This window comes from Saccoglossus kowalevskii, chromosome 4, assembly GCF_978046115.1.
Source record: "Saccoglossus kowalevskii chromosome 4, keSacKowa6.1, whole genome shotgun sequence".
In the NCBI taxonomy this organism is placed as follows: domain Eukaryota; kingdom Metazoa; phylum Hemichordata; class Enteropneusta; family Harrimaniidae; genus Saccoglossus; species Saccoglossus kowalevskii.
Window position 1 is genome coordinate 31,199,047 of NC_140644.1, and position 16,738 is coordinate 31,215,784.

Genomic DNA, 16,738 nt, shown 5'->3' on the forward strand with positions numbered 1-16,738 from the left:
CTATTCGGCCGTGTCTCCACTCTCATTCTTACGGTTGGAATGATGTTCTAGTATTCAATATTTGGCGAGACGTTTATGTACACTATGAGCGTATACACCGCATTATCGCGAATTAACGGGAATCAACTGCGGCCTACACCGGGTATTTGATATAACCATGGCAACAAGTGATGTTGTTAACACTTACTATTTAGAGATCCAAATTCACGTGGTAAATCTATACCCTATATCGCGAATTCAAAATTGCAGTAAATCTAATTATATCTACCCTATGGCGTAATGCTTTATACTTATCTTTAATGACGACATCGAAAATAAATCTTTGTTAATCGAAATTTCCTTTCCCCGTCAATTTAGAAAAAAAACTATTCCATATAATCCGTGATGAAAAGGTCATGTTTTTGCAAAAACCTTAATTAACGATTTAAACGAAACAAGGTATTTTGGGTGATTGACAAGGTCACTAAGTTGATAGGATATAGAACATTTTACGTCACCGTATACATATAACGTTATTTTTATTTGTTCAATATCCTGAAAACATGGATTTATATTAATTAAAAAAAAACATTAGATACGTTTGATGAACGGGAAACGTTAATGGACCGCTGAGTGATAATGGCGTTTAACTTAGGACAATGATAACGAGAACAATGGTAGGCAGAAGGAATAGATCCATTTTAACGACATCTTGTAAACTTTGGATTGTATACGTAGCCATGGCACACTTGCTAAACAGTCTACCCACAATTCACCGGATATCACCTGAGGTTGTATACTTCGTTTAACCAACCCCACAAACATATACAAAAAACATCGTTATATTTGTTGTATACATGTAACAACAGCCCGGTAACATCCGAATCGCGAATATGAATAATTCAATTGTTGATATCGTGTCACCATCAATTAGTCTTGTACATGGTACCGCACATTCTAGCTATTTTCTGAGACATTAACTATCGAGGAGAATTTCAAGTTTTCATCTCTCTCAATCATACTCTCATTAGCTTTCTATTGGACAGTTTAACATTATAGCAGTTGTTGATACAGTTGCTGTTATATGATATTAATACAAACAGATATAGCATAATTACATATCACGATGGGGGTTTTAGGTCTAAGGTTGTAGTTACAGGCAGCAACGGAACAGTATGACCATCTCAAGCCCTAATTAGTGTGCGAAAATCATAATGCAATACTTTCAAAATGTTTTTTTCTTTCTTTCTTTTATAGCTGTTTTGTAGACTTTGAAAAAAAACTATACTGTTACCTAAACCATTATCTGCCCTTTACGTATCAGCACTAAGACGTTCGCAGTTTTCTGAGTGTGATATGACGTCACGTGTGCGTGCAGGCGTCACATGTTTGACATTTCCCGAGGCAGTGGCGATAATTGCATTTACATGTTGAATGGCAACAACGCATTTTCGCTTTCTCGATGCTTGCTAATATAGTCTATACATCACTGAGGCGAATAAAATACCATGTGATATCTACTCCATCATTTTTTTCGGTCATTATCATGACTATTCTTTTTTGGGTAAAATATGTCGATATATCTTGCTCGAGCGAACTTGGAGGCAAACTATATTGTCATCGTATTGGTGGTGATAATCACATTTTTATCATTTTAAGTTTTGTTATGTAAGTTGTGTAAAGATTTCAGACAATAATGACTATTTTTGTGATAGCGTATATGATGTACAACGACCGTTTACACAAGCACTGACTAACAGTAACGCGGAGTAACTCGAGCGTTATATAGTCCCGCGGGTCTGGTGCGATAGCGAGAAATATCAATACTCCTGTTGTTTATTTTACTCAAGCGACAATAGGCTGTTTTAATGAAAACATTCGTTAAATTAGGCGATGGTAATTCTGAGATACCCCTGAGAAATCAGATCGTTTACAGTCTATATAGAGGGTGTATATACCAAATCAAGACAGTATTACTTTGTACTAAAACTGCTTAATGCAAGGATAGTTGCAAATGGTTAATATCACGTTCATCGGTATTGTATCATGTGATAAACGATAGCACGTGACCATCAGCACTATCGATGTTGCTTACCAACATACGTTGATGGTAGCGGTGGTTTACCATGGCTTATATGATGTTTCAGACATACACGTTATGAATGCTGATTTGGGTCTAAACGTGCATCGACATCAGAGATTTAATTTTACTATTACCCAGAATTCAGTCGAAGATTTGGGCGACATAAGTATTATCTCGCAAAAAGAGTACTTCAGTTTTGGGAGATATTTCTAAATTAATAATCACGATACATGTACTGCATAGGTAATATAATTTATACTGGACAAAATAACAAACATATTTGATAAGTATAAACGATTAATGGAAGGATGAATTTGTATTGCTTAATAAATCGCCCTACCTTCTGAAAAATGCATGCGAGTTCGTGTAGCAAGATAAATGATAAATGAAACTGATTTTAATTGCGAGAAAATACAAAAATGCAAACACTGCAGTACCATGACTTGTCCAATCGCTATGGTTTTATTGGTAACAGCGGTGAGATTGCAATTTATATTCACTTATCAACCATTATACATATTTTTATGTACTAATATTTTTCTTAATTATTGTTTTTCTGTTAATTATTGAACAAAGATATAATAAATCTTGATCAAATTTAAAAAACAACAACATGTAAGCAAAGACTGTGACACAATTTGACTGGTGTTTTAACATGTGTTGGTGATTACAACCTCAACAGAATGGTTTCCACGCGATACAGAGATCAAATTGGCTGGTTTTAAAACGCAGTAGTCGTCGTCACGGTGCAGCGCGCTCGAATAACATGCCAACAAATTATTACACGCGGTATGGTGTCCTCCGAAATACACCTAATACTACAAATCATGATTTCATATTCACAATAACCCGGAATTTTGAAAAGCGAAAATATGAATATTAGAAATTATTCAATGCTTGTAATGATTGCACACGTAATTGCAAGCTCGTTCTCCCACTGGGGGCGTGTTTTATCTTCCTTGCAATCCACAGTCCTACAATTGTGTTTACTCATGTAACATGCACACTGCTGTGAAAACAAGACACGGTCTCTCAGCGCACCAGGCGAGTCAAATCGCGTAAATAACAAGTAATCACATTCAAATACCATCGTTGCCCCTTGAACTAGAAGAAGCATTAACCTATAATTATATTTTCTTTCGTGCTATGGTTTGATGTATGTACTGAGAGAACTTTTATTTTCAAAATCAGACAGGTAATAGCCACGCATCGATTGAGAAGAGAAATTACTAGTAGCCCATTTTTGTGTCTGCCGTCATTAGCAGCAGTTTTTGTGTCGTTGCAATACTTAAAAAAATGATCGTTCGTGTACATGCCGTTGCGCCGATAGGACGCCATTAATGTAGCGTGTGTCGCATGGCACAGGACCAGAATGCAGTTACGGGGTTTATATACGTGCCTGGCCATATACGACTCGACTTTAATATTATAAAAGAATGGCGCCAAAATGTATTTATATAAACACACTACTATTTAATAAAACCGAAATTGTCAAATTGAACTGCTCACTAGTTCTTTCAATTGTTTAAATTATACACTTGTCCAATTTGGCAAGAAACATCACGTTTTATCGTCTGGTATATTTTCCCATAGACACGTCGACCTTCAGATTTGAAATTACCATGACTAGATGTAACTACACGTCTATTTTCAATTATTTCCACCCCGCTGCTTGTTTTCACACAATTCACGTGACGTTTAACCCATGTCGCATTGGCTGTGGATAGTGTTAGGCAGCAGAGGCTGTGCGTACAGAGTCGCTCCCCGTGCATTATCGACACGTGTATATGTCTTGGGTTTTATTCTAATTATAATAATAGCAGCGACCAGCTTGCAAAACAATAATCCTATTCTATCAAATGATTGTACTACTCATCAAAAGCACTGGATTATTTTTTTAATTGATAAAACCATCGGTGCTAAAAATGAAAGAAAATCATGTATTTCATTTTAATACGAGTACGCACGGACATGTTTTGCGCACTTCATAAACCCCGTTGTGACCGAGAGTAATTCTTTTGTAGGGAATTAAAACTAACTTGGCTGCGCCACAATAACTCCCGTAATAACTTATGAATAATACCGATCTGTTCGACACCGTGGGCTATCTACAATAACTCACCCATCGCAATTCCAACGCTAAAAAGAAAAACATTTCAATAGGTGGGAATTAAATCTGTTTTGTATGTGTGGATTGTCTATACACGCCTGTGTTATTTAACCATATACTTGTTGCGTATGTGAATGCCCGAATGCATATATATAGTGGTGACTGGTCTGGTAATGCCACTTCGTTTAAATTAATATTACGTGAACCCTCTCAAGTATGATCAAAATGAATTGGATTTGCTCGACCGAATATGCGATGATCTACAAAGGGGTTGGCGAAATATAAAACAATTAGAGCCACATGGACGGCGACAGTTTCCACCCTTAAATATACGTTTGTAAGGTAAAGCAAACTAATGAAAAGTCTCAAGAAGGGGGTAAATTTGTATCAAATGAAGCGACAAATGAGAGATCTTAAAATGTATGTACAGATATTGTTAATAAATGAACAGCGTCAGAGTAATTAATTGGGTCACGCCTCACACCATCCAGAAGTTTGGCAAATAAAAAATGAGAAATTGTTAATTGAAACAATAGTAATATCTCAACGTCACATTGCTAAGCTATTATAACATCCATATAAGGATGTACGATGTTATGACAAAACACGACAGACCGAATACTGTCTTGAAGTGTTAAAGGCGAACGCAATAAAACTAGGTGACAGGCCGGCTGAGATTAACTATAAAACGACAGATTTACGAAAACAGGCGACTCAGTTTCGTCGGTTATTCAACTCTGCGCAGACAGAGAAAAACGCCGTACATGGATAGGAAACCTGCATATTTAAGCACAGTTGTTCAGTGTCATCGCACATACTGCAATGTGTATAGAGCGCGGAAAACAAGTCCGAGAGTAAGACAGACTTGAGACTTGAAAACAGACGGGGAACATTCCGTAAACTTCTTAACAAAACTAATAACACACGCACACAAAAAAATTACAGCGATTATTTAACTTAACATAAGAAACAATATATATATAAATATTACCTATATTGATGTTGCTGGGAAATCGGGAGCCAGTGACTCCATATAACATCACAGGGAGAAGCAGAATTACGCGATATACGTGAAAAAGGTGAGAATGTCTATGTTCCATCGTTAGTTTACAACACACAGTTCAACAAACACATTGAATCCAGCCTATTCTACAATAAATGTTCACTTAGCTGGAAGATGCGAAAACTTCGCTGCCCTTGACGAGTTTTCCTTGACAGTGATACACATGCGTTCCAGTACGTCCCGAGTCTTTAAATACCCGACAGTGGCGTTATTGACACTGGCTAAAGTTCCGATACGCAACCTGGTACACACGTCAAACATCTGCGCAGCAGCCCACAGTGCGACGTCTTTCCGGACTCAGCTAAGATCGGCACAGGTAACGGCCCGGCGGTACCGTTATATAGTACCAGAAAGAACGCGAGCACGGCTCGAAAAAAGACACTCACATTCCAACGGACAATACACTCGGGCCAAGGTGAGGAAAACATCGTAAAAAATTACACATAAATCTTCGGAGGCCGGACAATGCGAGACAATACGTTGTTAAGCGTATATTTTACGGATTCCCTCTCTCCCATCTATACGTTCTGTGGCCGGCAAATTGAAATGATCATTCAAAAGCTGTCTATTCAGTTGCGAATTATCACAGCCTCGTTCGCGTGTTTCGTTTTTGTGCATACTGTATATGCAGCGATTACAATAACTAGCTTACCCACGGCTACGTTTTACAGACTTATATATTCAAACATTCACGATTTCACATCGAGGGACCAACAAATCTTTAATATTCCCACCAGTTAACAAAACAAACATAAAATAAATAAATAAATAAATAAATAAATAAATAAATAAATAAATAAATAAATAAATAAATAAATAAATAAATAAATAAATAAATAAATAAATAAATAAATAAATAAATAAATAAATAAATAAATTGAATTGAAATGTTTAATTACAAAATATGGCGATGTTTCATATGTTGACCTGTGATGCTCTATCAATGCGATGCAATCAGCATGACTGTATATCGTACGTATCACTGACCAAACTGTCGAGTTATGGCCACATGTCAGGAAAATCGACCTTCCGGCTATATAACGAGATAATATTCACATATTGGAAGGATTGTTCATTGCCATCTTACTAATGTATGTGACATATAGGAAGATAATACAACGTCATCCGCTAGCTTTCTAGCTTTGCTGTTACATAGTATTAAACACAGACGGTGAACCAACTTGGGGGTAAATGAAATAGAGAATATTAAAAACTAACTCGAGTGTAAAATAAACTGTAGATAATGGAATTTATAATTATTCTGATATTGACGCGATTCTAAGACCATAATGATGGAGTTGAGACTATTGTCGCCACGTGGGAAGACTAACTATTAGCTCAGCACGTGTTCTCACGCGATCAGACTCTACTTGTAAGTGGTCATACACTTTCTGACTTGCTTGTACTAACTAAATAAAACCGATGGATGCACGTATATTAAGAACTCCCGTATTTCAAAACACTCGGATATTGAGAGAGAAAACTACCATATTACGGCACATGTACTGGTCAACTGAACGCTTTCCAGGTAATTCACGAAGGTGAGCATGTTGAATATGATTGGGCAATGTATGCATTTTTTACGTTATTCGTTTCAAATACATTCCCACTTTTTATTACACATAGAACACTCTATAATAATGAATGTGATCTCCATGAAAAGTTGTTTTGGCAACAAATCCTGAAATATATTTTTAAAAACTGATGCTAATCATAAAACCTCGTTTTCGTCGTTGTAATCACTCAAGATCTTTGCATGTTTGCATTTTGATGTTTGCATGCATATTTTTAGGAAGTTTTTCTAAATTCAATTCCAGGATTCGGTTGGGTGAGACTGTACAAACTGTACAAAACGCAATCCCTTGTGATGCTTAGATCATACAAAGTAAGAACGCAACTATAAAATCTGTAGTTGTCGCGAAGAGCGGGTTCGAATTTCGTGTAAACAGCCAATGTATCTTACATCCGCTGTACACGCGGCAGATTGATTCGCAGATGAATGGTGGGTATATGATTGTAATGCGTCACTATGTTTACGTGAGATATTGCATTTGTTTACATTTGTTCCTGTTCAGTGAAACATAGTTTATGTTACAATTCCAATATTTCTCCACTTATTTCGGAGGTCGGTGTAATCGCAATTTTCAATTTTGTTTAAATTAAATAGTAAGTGAATTTTGTGCCAACGTATAAATATTTTGAACATTGCTACCCGGAAGTATAACTGAAAAACAAAAAATATAACACATTCCAGATTATTGCTGCAACGTTAACTTAATGTGCATTGTTCTACTTTCAGATGGGAAGGGATGGTGTTATGTTGTGGCGGTGGTTATTTCTGTTGTGATTGATTGAAAGAAAGAACAGTATTCACATAAAAGAACAGAACAATGTATGCCAATATTTTATTGCCCGTCATAACAGGAAGTCGTATACATATAAGTGGGATGCATCATGGGAGTACCACCATGTATTTAGTGCTTCGTTAAAACAATAAAGCACACTAGATGTATTCCTCTTTTTATCTTAAATCAAGATACAATAAATACACATTACAGGAACTCATAATAACAGGGACAGGTCCTATGAGTAGAAGTTGATGAGAGACACGCATGGCGGCTTACCAAATTGCCTGTTGTTATCGTTTCCAACGGACATTATTAACGTTTATAATCCGATAGGAATTAAACTCTGGTATAAACACATTTCTTAAGAAAAATATGTTTTTGTTTTTGTAAAGCGAAACAACTCACACGATATTAAAAAAAAGAATTGTATTCAACGGGCTGAGGTTAAACTACACCCTCGTCTCCCACGAAGACGATATAACAATAGTAGGATACACGATGACGTCATTTTACGAGATTTTGTTTACACTTGGGTGCCTCGGCGTTATTATTAGTTCTTTGTTAGATGACACCACACAGAGCACTGCTACACAACACATTGAACAAAGACACGAGATGCCATGTTCCAACCTGGGGATTCTTATACGGGTAGGCTGCAGTTGGAAGACAACAAGCTCTATAGTCTGATAGATGGACTATTGGAAAACCAGTGACAAGAGAAAATTCAATGACATATTTTGTTTCTTCTGCTTATTCACCATCCGAATAACATTTGCCATCGTACTATATAATTATGTACGCAAAATTTATATTATTAAAAGAACTTTGTTTTGGATAGGGTATTTTTGACAGGTGTTTCATCAGTCGGGTTTAAACATCGATGAATTGTTTTTGCCATTGAAATTCACGCGTACGCATAAAACTTAACCAGAATGAGACGCGAGATGTTTACGGGCATATCTTCTTCAAAATAATTCCTAATGAAATGAATGTTGGATACATACATATATCACATATTCAGGTTTAACAAAGTATTTTCTCGCAATTCAAACAAATTATTATAACTCTATAATGCATGACAGTTTCACATAAAGCTATACCACATTTGTTTTTATTTCACAAAAAGTGAATTAGCGCAAGAAATATAATTTTAAACGCACAATATGCCACGGTCTAACCTGCGGATATATATACTGGTAAGTTGCATGAATTCATATCTGAGTAATGTTTTGCAATACTTCAATGAAATTGATTATTTTGGGTTGTTTGAACAAACTGTTTTTTCACTTTCAATCGGCTTGCTTCTTTTTTAACAATAATTCCGTTTTGAGAAGTTATAGGTACCCGTCCCAAAAATAAGTTGCAAATAGTTTGGTACAATCAGCGCATTTCTGGTCTGACTCATGGCCTAAACTCTCAATGAAAATCCTCATTTTTTTAATTTGCGTTGAAAATGGTTAAATATTCAAGGTGAAATGAGAAGTATACACTTCACCTGACGTAAACACAGGTGGACAATATATTCAATACTTAAATCAAGCAGTCAGATAGAGTATACACTTCATCTGACGTAAACACAGGTGGGCAATATATTCAATACTTAAATCAAGCAGACAGATAGAGTATACACTTCATCTGACGTAAACACAGGTGGGCAATATATTAAATACTTAAATCAAGCAGTGAGATAGAGTATACACTTCATCTGACGTAAACACAGGTGGGCAATATATTGAATACTTAAATCAAGCAGTGAGATGGAGTATACACTTCATCTGACGTAAACACAGTTGGGCAATATATTGAATACTTAAATCAAGCAGTGAGATAGAGTATACACTTCATCTGACGTAAACACAGGTGGGCAATATATTGAATACTTAAATCAAGCAGTGAGATAGAGTATACACTTCATCTGACGTAAACACAGGTGGGCAATATATTGAATACTTAAATCAAGCAGTGACATAGAGTATACACTTCAACTGACGTAAACACGGGTGGGCAATATATTGAATACTTAAATCAAGCAGTGAGATAGAGTATACTCTATACCTGACGTAAAGACAGGTGGGCAATATATTGAATACTTAAATCAAGCAGTGAGATAGAGTATACAATTCATCTGACGTAAACACAGGCGGGCAATATATTGAATACTTAAATCAAGCAGTCAGATAGAGTATACTCTTCACCTGACGTAAACACAGGCGTCCAATATATTGAATACTTAAATCAAGCAGTGAGATAGAGTATACACTTCACCTGACGTAAACACAGGCGTCCAATATATTGAATACTTAAATCAAGCAGTCAGATAGAGTATACTCTTCACCTGACGTAAACACAAATGGGCAATATATTGAATACTTAAATCAAGCAGTGAGATAGAGTATACTCTTCAACTGACGTAAACACAGGCGTCCAATATATTGAATACTTAAATCAAGAAGTGAGATAGAGTATACTCTTCACCCGACGTAAACACAGGTGGGCAATATATTGAATACTTAAATCAAGAAGTGAGATAGAGTATACTCTTCACCCGACGTAAACACAGGTGGGCAATATATTGAATACTTAAATCAAGTTTTCAGATAAAGTATACTTTTCACCTGACGTAAACACAGGCGTCCAATATATTGAATACTTAAATCAAGAAGTGAGATAGAGTATACTTTTCACCCGACGTAAACACAGGTGGGCAATATATTGAATACTTAAATCAAGTTTTTAGATAAAGTATACTCTTCACCCGACGTAAACACAGGTGGGCAATATATTGAATACTTAAATCAAGTTTTCAGATAAAGTATACTTTTCACCTGACGTAAACACAGTTGGGCAATATATTGAATACTTAAATCAAGCAGTCAGATAGAGTATACACTTCATCTGACGTAAACACAGGTGGGCAATATATTGAATACTTAAATCAAGCAGTGAGATAGAGTATACACTTCATCTGACGTAAACACAGGTGGGCAATATATTGAATACTTAAATCAAGCAGTGACATAGAGTATACACTTCGTCTGACGTAAACACGGGTGGGCAATATATTGAATACTTAAATCAAGCAGTCAAATAGAGTATAGACTTCATCTGATGTAAACACAGGCGGGCAATATATTGAATACTTAAATCAAGCAGTGAGATAGAGTATACTCTATACCTGACGTAAAGACAGGTGGGCAATATATTGAATACTTAAATCAAGCAGTCAGATAGAGTATACTCTTCACCTGACGTAAACACAGGCGTCCAATATATTGAATACTTGAATCAAGAAGTGAGATAGAGTATACTCTTCACCTGACGTAAACACAGATGGTAAATATATTGAATACTTAAATCAAGCTTTCAGATAAAGTATACTCTTCACCTGACGTAAACACAGGTGGGCAATATATTGAATACTTAAATCAAGCTTTCAGATAGAGTATACTCTTCAACTGACGTAAACACAGATGGTAAATATATTGAATACTTAATCTTAAACTATTAGTACAATTGTGTTATTTGAAGTAAAATTTGATTAATACCATTTCTGGAAAATAGGACATTACAATTATATTGGAGCACATCTTTCATAGTAGACAAAATATTGTGTTTAATGTTAATATTTTAGACAACTCCTTGTTTAAACATTTAAATAATTCTAGTTTTGTATGGTGTTCATGTTATCCAATACAAGCTATGCAAGGCATTCATTTTTCCCCTGATAAGAATGTTTGTATGAATGAATTCATGAATGACGTTAAAAAAATCACATTTGCTTAAAGTTATTTATTTGTAAGTAGAATTATTACATCGTTGAAGTTCATTAAAAAAGTCACTCATAATAATAAGACTTACAAACAACAATACATTGGGTGCGTCAAAGTTTTTAAATACAGACTTTAATCGTCTGTTGATGGAAGACTCAAGTCTATAGATTCGACAACATACTACACTTCTGATAGCTTTCACCAACCCTGACAAAGTATCCATCTCTATCTCCCTTTATCAAACTGTCTTTCTATTCTTCGAAGGAGTTTCAATAATGATTTTAAAATTGTGACTCCAGTTCACATATTGGCACTGAATTGACTCCCTAAAATAAAAAGGGGGACAATACGTACTCCTCGGGGTACATGTTGACACAGTAAAGTAATCATGGATTCATAGGGGAAAGATGAGCGTTACAGGAGGTCCCGGCTACTCTGTATGGCGATGTGATTCATGAATAGACATGAAATCAGTTGGTATCCCACTCTTAATTTCACACAAATAAAACTGTCAGTTTATCACAACATATATTAACCTGGATGCACTGATCAAAACCACAACCAAGTTTTTGTTTTTCATGTTATCACAATTTTGAAATCGTGTCTTTGGGTCACAGGGAATGTTGAATTACTCAAATTTGATACTATTATACAAAAACTATTATTTATCCATTCATTCGGCCCAGTTCAAAAAAACATACGCATTTTGAAAGTGTGTGAAAATCTTTAGGATGATCATAATTTACGTAGTATTTCTGTCGTAAAAAGCCGGTATGCAGCAATTTCCATCTACCTATACGCTTTATTTAATGCTGGTAAACCAAGTAGGGATACGCCAAACATATTGAATCAAGTCAAACAGAAATATATTAGTCTGTGATCACCTGATTTACACAGCGGATCGAGGATGACATAACTTACGTTTATTTATTTATTTAGTTTTCGAGTTAATTACTGATTACCAGGATAGTATAATTACAGCTTACAGACTCATCCTATTAAATTTCACATCGAAACTTTGTAATAGATATATATATATATATATATAGTGTTCTATTCTAAGTATATATATATACTTAGAATAGAACACTACATGGCCAAGTACAATTAGGTCAACCTTCGGACACGATAATAGATTGACAATGGCTTTTCAAACAACAATAGGACTAGACTTTTACTATTTTGACCCATTTTTTTATTGACTCGTCATTTTAACGCGCCTCCACACAAAAGTACTGAAGAAAAGCACAATATAAGACGAACATAAAAATGGTGTTGTTTGAATGTGCCTCGATTAAATCAAATAACAATAAAAGTTTTACCATTATTTGGATTGAGTTACGGCAAAGTAATAATGTTCAGTTTATACACACTAAAAATATGAAGGTGACAATCATAAAAAGGTGGTGTTCTGACTAGTCCGTATGTCTGTGTGTCCGTATGTCTGTATGTTGAATGTTAATTAATTAGTATCCATTATACAAAGAATTGTAGCACCGTGATCAATTGATCACGAAAAGCTTACCGTCCGTTGAATGTATAACAATACGGCTCTAACGCCATATCAATTTTCTATAGAATGAAGATGTAAACACTACTTGAAAGTTGCCCATTGAGTCGAGTATCCGCTCAAATTTGGCTAAAAATATGGTAAACCAGACATGAGTTAGAGAGACCTACGCCACTAACGGATGAAAACACGACGAGAGATACTTGTTTTCAGCTGAAAGTATTGGGTCTGGTTGACGCCAGCATAGTACATTAATTGCCACGGTGGTCAAACAGCCCAGTCATGTCAGTGTAGAATGTGATTACATGACTGCACAAGTTGCACATTGTGCATAACAAAAAAGTCATGAGAGAGAACAGCCCTGGAGCTGTCACACACTATCAATTACAATAACGGCGTTTTCAAAGTAAAGCAGCAAAAATTGTTACAGTGTTGTTATCACGAGAAATACATAAAATATCCTAGCCTAGTCAATAGAGATGTGTTAATGTGCTATTTTAAAACCTGTCTGTTTTGTAATATGCCTCAGATATGGTTATTCTGGTTTTGCCTTAAATAAAAACAAATTTGAGTATAATCAAGTGGTCTGTAAACAAATGTTACTAACAGAATTTGCACGTCGTCGTGTGGATGGTCATGTTTTAAAGTGTTGGTGTAAAACCTAAAAAAACATGTTTGATGACGTCGTCACCTGGCAGTTCATCTGGTAGAGTGTCCACAAAGCGCTCGGTGACCCACTCCCCGCCTACCCAAATTTGGCCTAAGTGACCAAGTGACATTTCAGATTGGGAAATTTAATCCTCAAAATGATGACGTGATTCATATCTAGATATTTTATTTAATATTTAGTGCTAAGTCATTACGAGCTATAAGGTGCGATTGTTTACCACTATATTTTCCTTCCCAAAAGCATGCTGTGCTTTCATCACAACTAGCTACAAAATACGTTTACACATGACGAAACCGATGAACGAACAGTAATATCGAATACTCGTAAAGTGCCCTACTACAGAAATCAAAATCTAAGTAATAAAAAAAAAAAAACTGTCAAATTTAGAGATGTTTCAACATATCATCATACACAAGGAACGTAAGTTTCATTGTACATGTGAAATCTCTATCGAAGCTTGCATTTTTACTACTACCAGTCGAGAGGTTTGAAACACGTACACTGAATGCTTCGTCTGTGGCACTTTCTCCCCCTACAGTAAGGCGTTTAAGGCACACTCATTGATTGTGAATGGAAAACTATCACAAATATATCCTTCGCACTCGCACGGAATAGTAATGATTTATTATTTAGAGCTTTCAGAAATGAGTCTTCGTTGCCATGCCAACGAAATAAAGGCACTATTGAATTATTGAGTTATATTTCACTTTTTACTAGGGCAATGTGCATCCCAGCTTCACGAATTGAGCACTAGTGTAAATAAACCAAATTGTCAGTTTATATGTGTCTGTCAATCATTAACTTCACACTGAACACACCTGTTGCAAGGTCGCCATCTTGCCGGTGGCGTTGCAATCAAACGATTAATATTCGTTCAACTCCCGCCGAGTATTGTATTTATAGACACATGTTAACAATTATGACAATTGTGGCATTCTCACCCACCCACACATAGTTGAAAGAACAGTATGAGATCCGATTATTGCAGTTCTTGTTTCCAGTCAGCTCATCTGTCTATAACGGTAACACATGTACAGAATTACATTTCCTTTTGATACTGTATAATCCATATTGTCCCATTGCGTAGAAATAGTATTGTAAACCATTGGATAAGGATGAATAATCATGTTTATGAGAAAAATGTTAACGGGTTTACGAGCTTTCTGTGCCATTTAATATATATGTAAAATTGTTAAACTTATAGCAACAACTTGCTCCAAGTATACGAGTGTGGTTCATTCATATTGTTGGACAATATAATTGTGTATATATTATTTTATGCCTTTAAATATTTTGAGAAATATTATTGATATAAATATAATGTAAAAAAATGTAATTATTATTGAAATTTACACTTTCATTTCATTTCATTTCATTTCATTTCATTTCATTTCATTTGGTTATGTACACATCTCGCATTGCCATGTATCATTATTTCCGGTTAATGTTACTCATGTTCTATCGTCAAATTGTCACCACTCAGAAATATCAGCTTCCGGGAGCCAACCTTTTTTAAAATGCGTTTCATTGATCGATTGGAGTTCGTATATGATTAAAATGGAGAATTTGTTGACGTACTGAGTATGTCATGTGACAGGAATCTGCAAATGGCCTATTCATTATTGTTAGATTGCATGACTGTAAAACATACGTTTTCATTATTAGTTATCACATATTTGATAAAACCTCACCTAAATTCCCCAAACGTGATAATAATCACAAAATGTTAGCGCGTATTACGTCATTGACTGATACATCCATACACATTTACGTGACGCGTAAAATAATACAATAACATATCTTATATGTAAATTATATGTAACAAGGTATGGGTTGTCGGTTATTGAGACAGTTACGACACTCAATATGGTCGGCACGTTCAGCGTAGGCGGTCCTTGATTCTAATTGTAAATTCTTGACAGTTGAACCTCTTAACCTGGACAAACGCAGATATTTTGCAACGGCTGAGAAACCGTATACTTATTGTTTTATTCTACTTATGGATATTATTTCTAAAACACTTTCGCACACTACCCCAAACCATTCGTCCCGGTGTTATCGCTATCGCCACACTCGTGTGGCGATAGCGATAACACCGGGACGAATGGTCTGGGGTATTCGCACACTGGCTATTCAGTAAAATTTACAGCTAAGCAGATTTCCCCCGAACGGTGTTAGTTAGTACCATTCCCACGAAATTTTGCGAGAATACATATTAGCGATTTTTATTGAAAGTTGTATCATTATAATGACCAAAAAATCGTAACTCAGTAAGACAGGTTGATACATTAGAATATCGAAAATTGAAAAATGGGGTCACTGAATCATTTTTTCAGACACTACAAGAGTCTGATATATTATGGAAAATTGACAAAAATTTCATTTTTACACTGGTTTCCATGGTGAAATTATTTATTTATATCTCAAACTTTTACTCGGTAACATGAGATGACAATTACACCGTTTGCTCACAGATATGTTTGCTGAAAATGTTTCATTATATGGTGACATCTGCTCAATTGACAAATCGGTAGAATCTCCATTGAAAGCTATTATAATCCATTCTGCATACAAGAGCATTGTTATCAAGAATAGTTCAGTGAACGAGGACGCTTTCTATAGATGTTTCTAACGTAACTCAGTTGGCGGAGTTGGCAGCATGTTTTCTCATAAGCCAACAAATGCAGCGACGATTATATAAAGACCGTTGTGTCCAATGGTTTTCCAGTTCCAATGGGAACTCAAACGCAATGAAACCAATGGAACCAATGGAGCTTTACTAAATCGGATTGGAATATCCTCTACATTTATTCAATTTGATGTTTCCGACGTCTGATTGTTTTTAAATAAATTGGAGTATCATACTTATTTGATGCTTAGTAGTGAAAGTCTGGTCTTTGCCATTCTTTTTATTTTAGGGTCGACAACTGGTGATCCCAATATTGCCCTGAATAGTAATGTCAACACAAGAGTGCCTATAAACATATGCCAGCATGATGGCAATTGTAATATACATGGAATGTACATACCTGATATTATACCCGCACATACGAGTATTCCCCTGTCAATATATTGACGGGCAGACACAAATCCCTCCTGTATAGTTTATGATTTATTTCATACCAAAACGTAAAGCGTCTTAGTCGTCACGCAGCGCGCTACAGTCGCCACGCAGCGCGTCACAGTTATCAAGCAGCGCGTGTTC

At 35.6% G+C, this 16,738-nt stretch overlaps 1 protein-coding gene across 3 annotated transcripts in view; it reads right to left on the reverse strand.

Moving 5' to 3' along the window:
• The window catches only part of LOC100378462 (glutamate receptor ionotropic, kainate 3-like), a 47,483-nt gene extending 41,746 nt beyond the window's left edge, over nucleotides 1-5,737 (reverse strand). For all 3 annotated transcript variants that reach the window (XM_085498065.1, XM_085498066.1, XM_085498064.1), the window contains exon 1: nucleotides 5,164-5,737. In XM_085498065.1, coding sequence (XP_085354191.1) covers nucleotides 5,164-5,272 — 109 coding nt within the window. In that variant the 5' untranslated portion in view covers nucleotides 5,273-5,737. The remainder of the gene's footprint in view (nucleotides 1-5,163) is intronic.
• Between the last annotated feature and the right edge of the window lie 11,001 nt (nucleotides 5,738-16,738).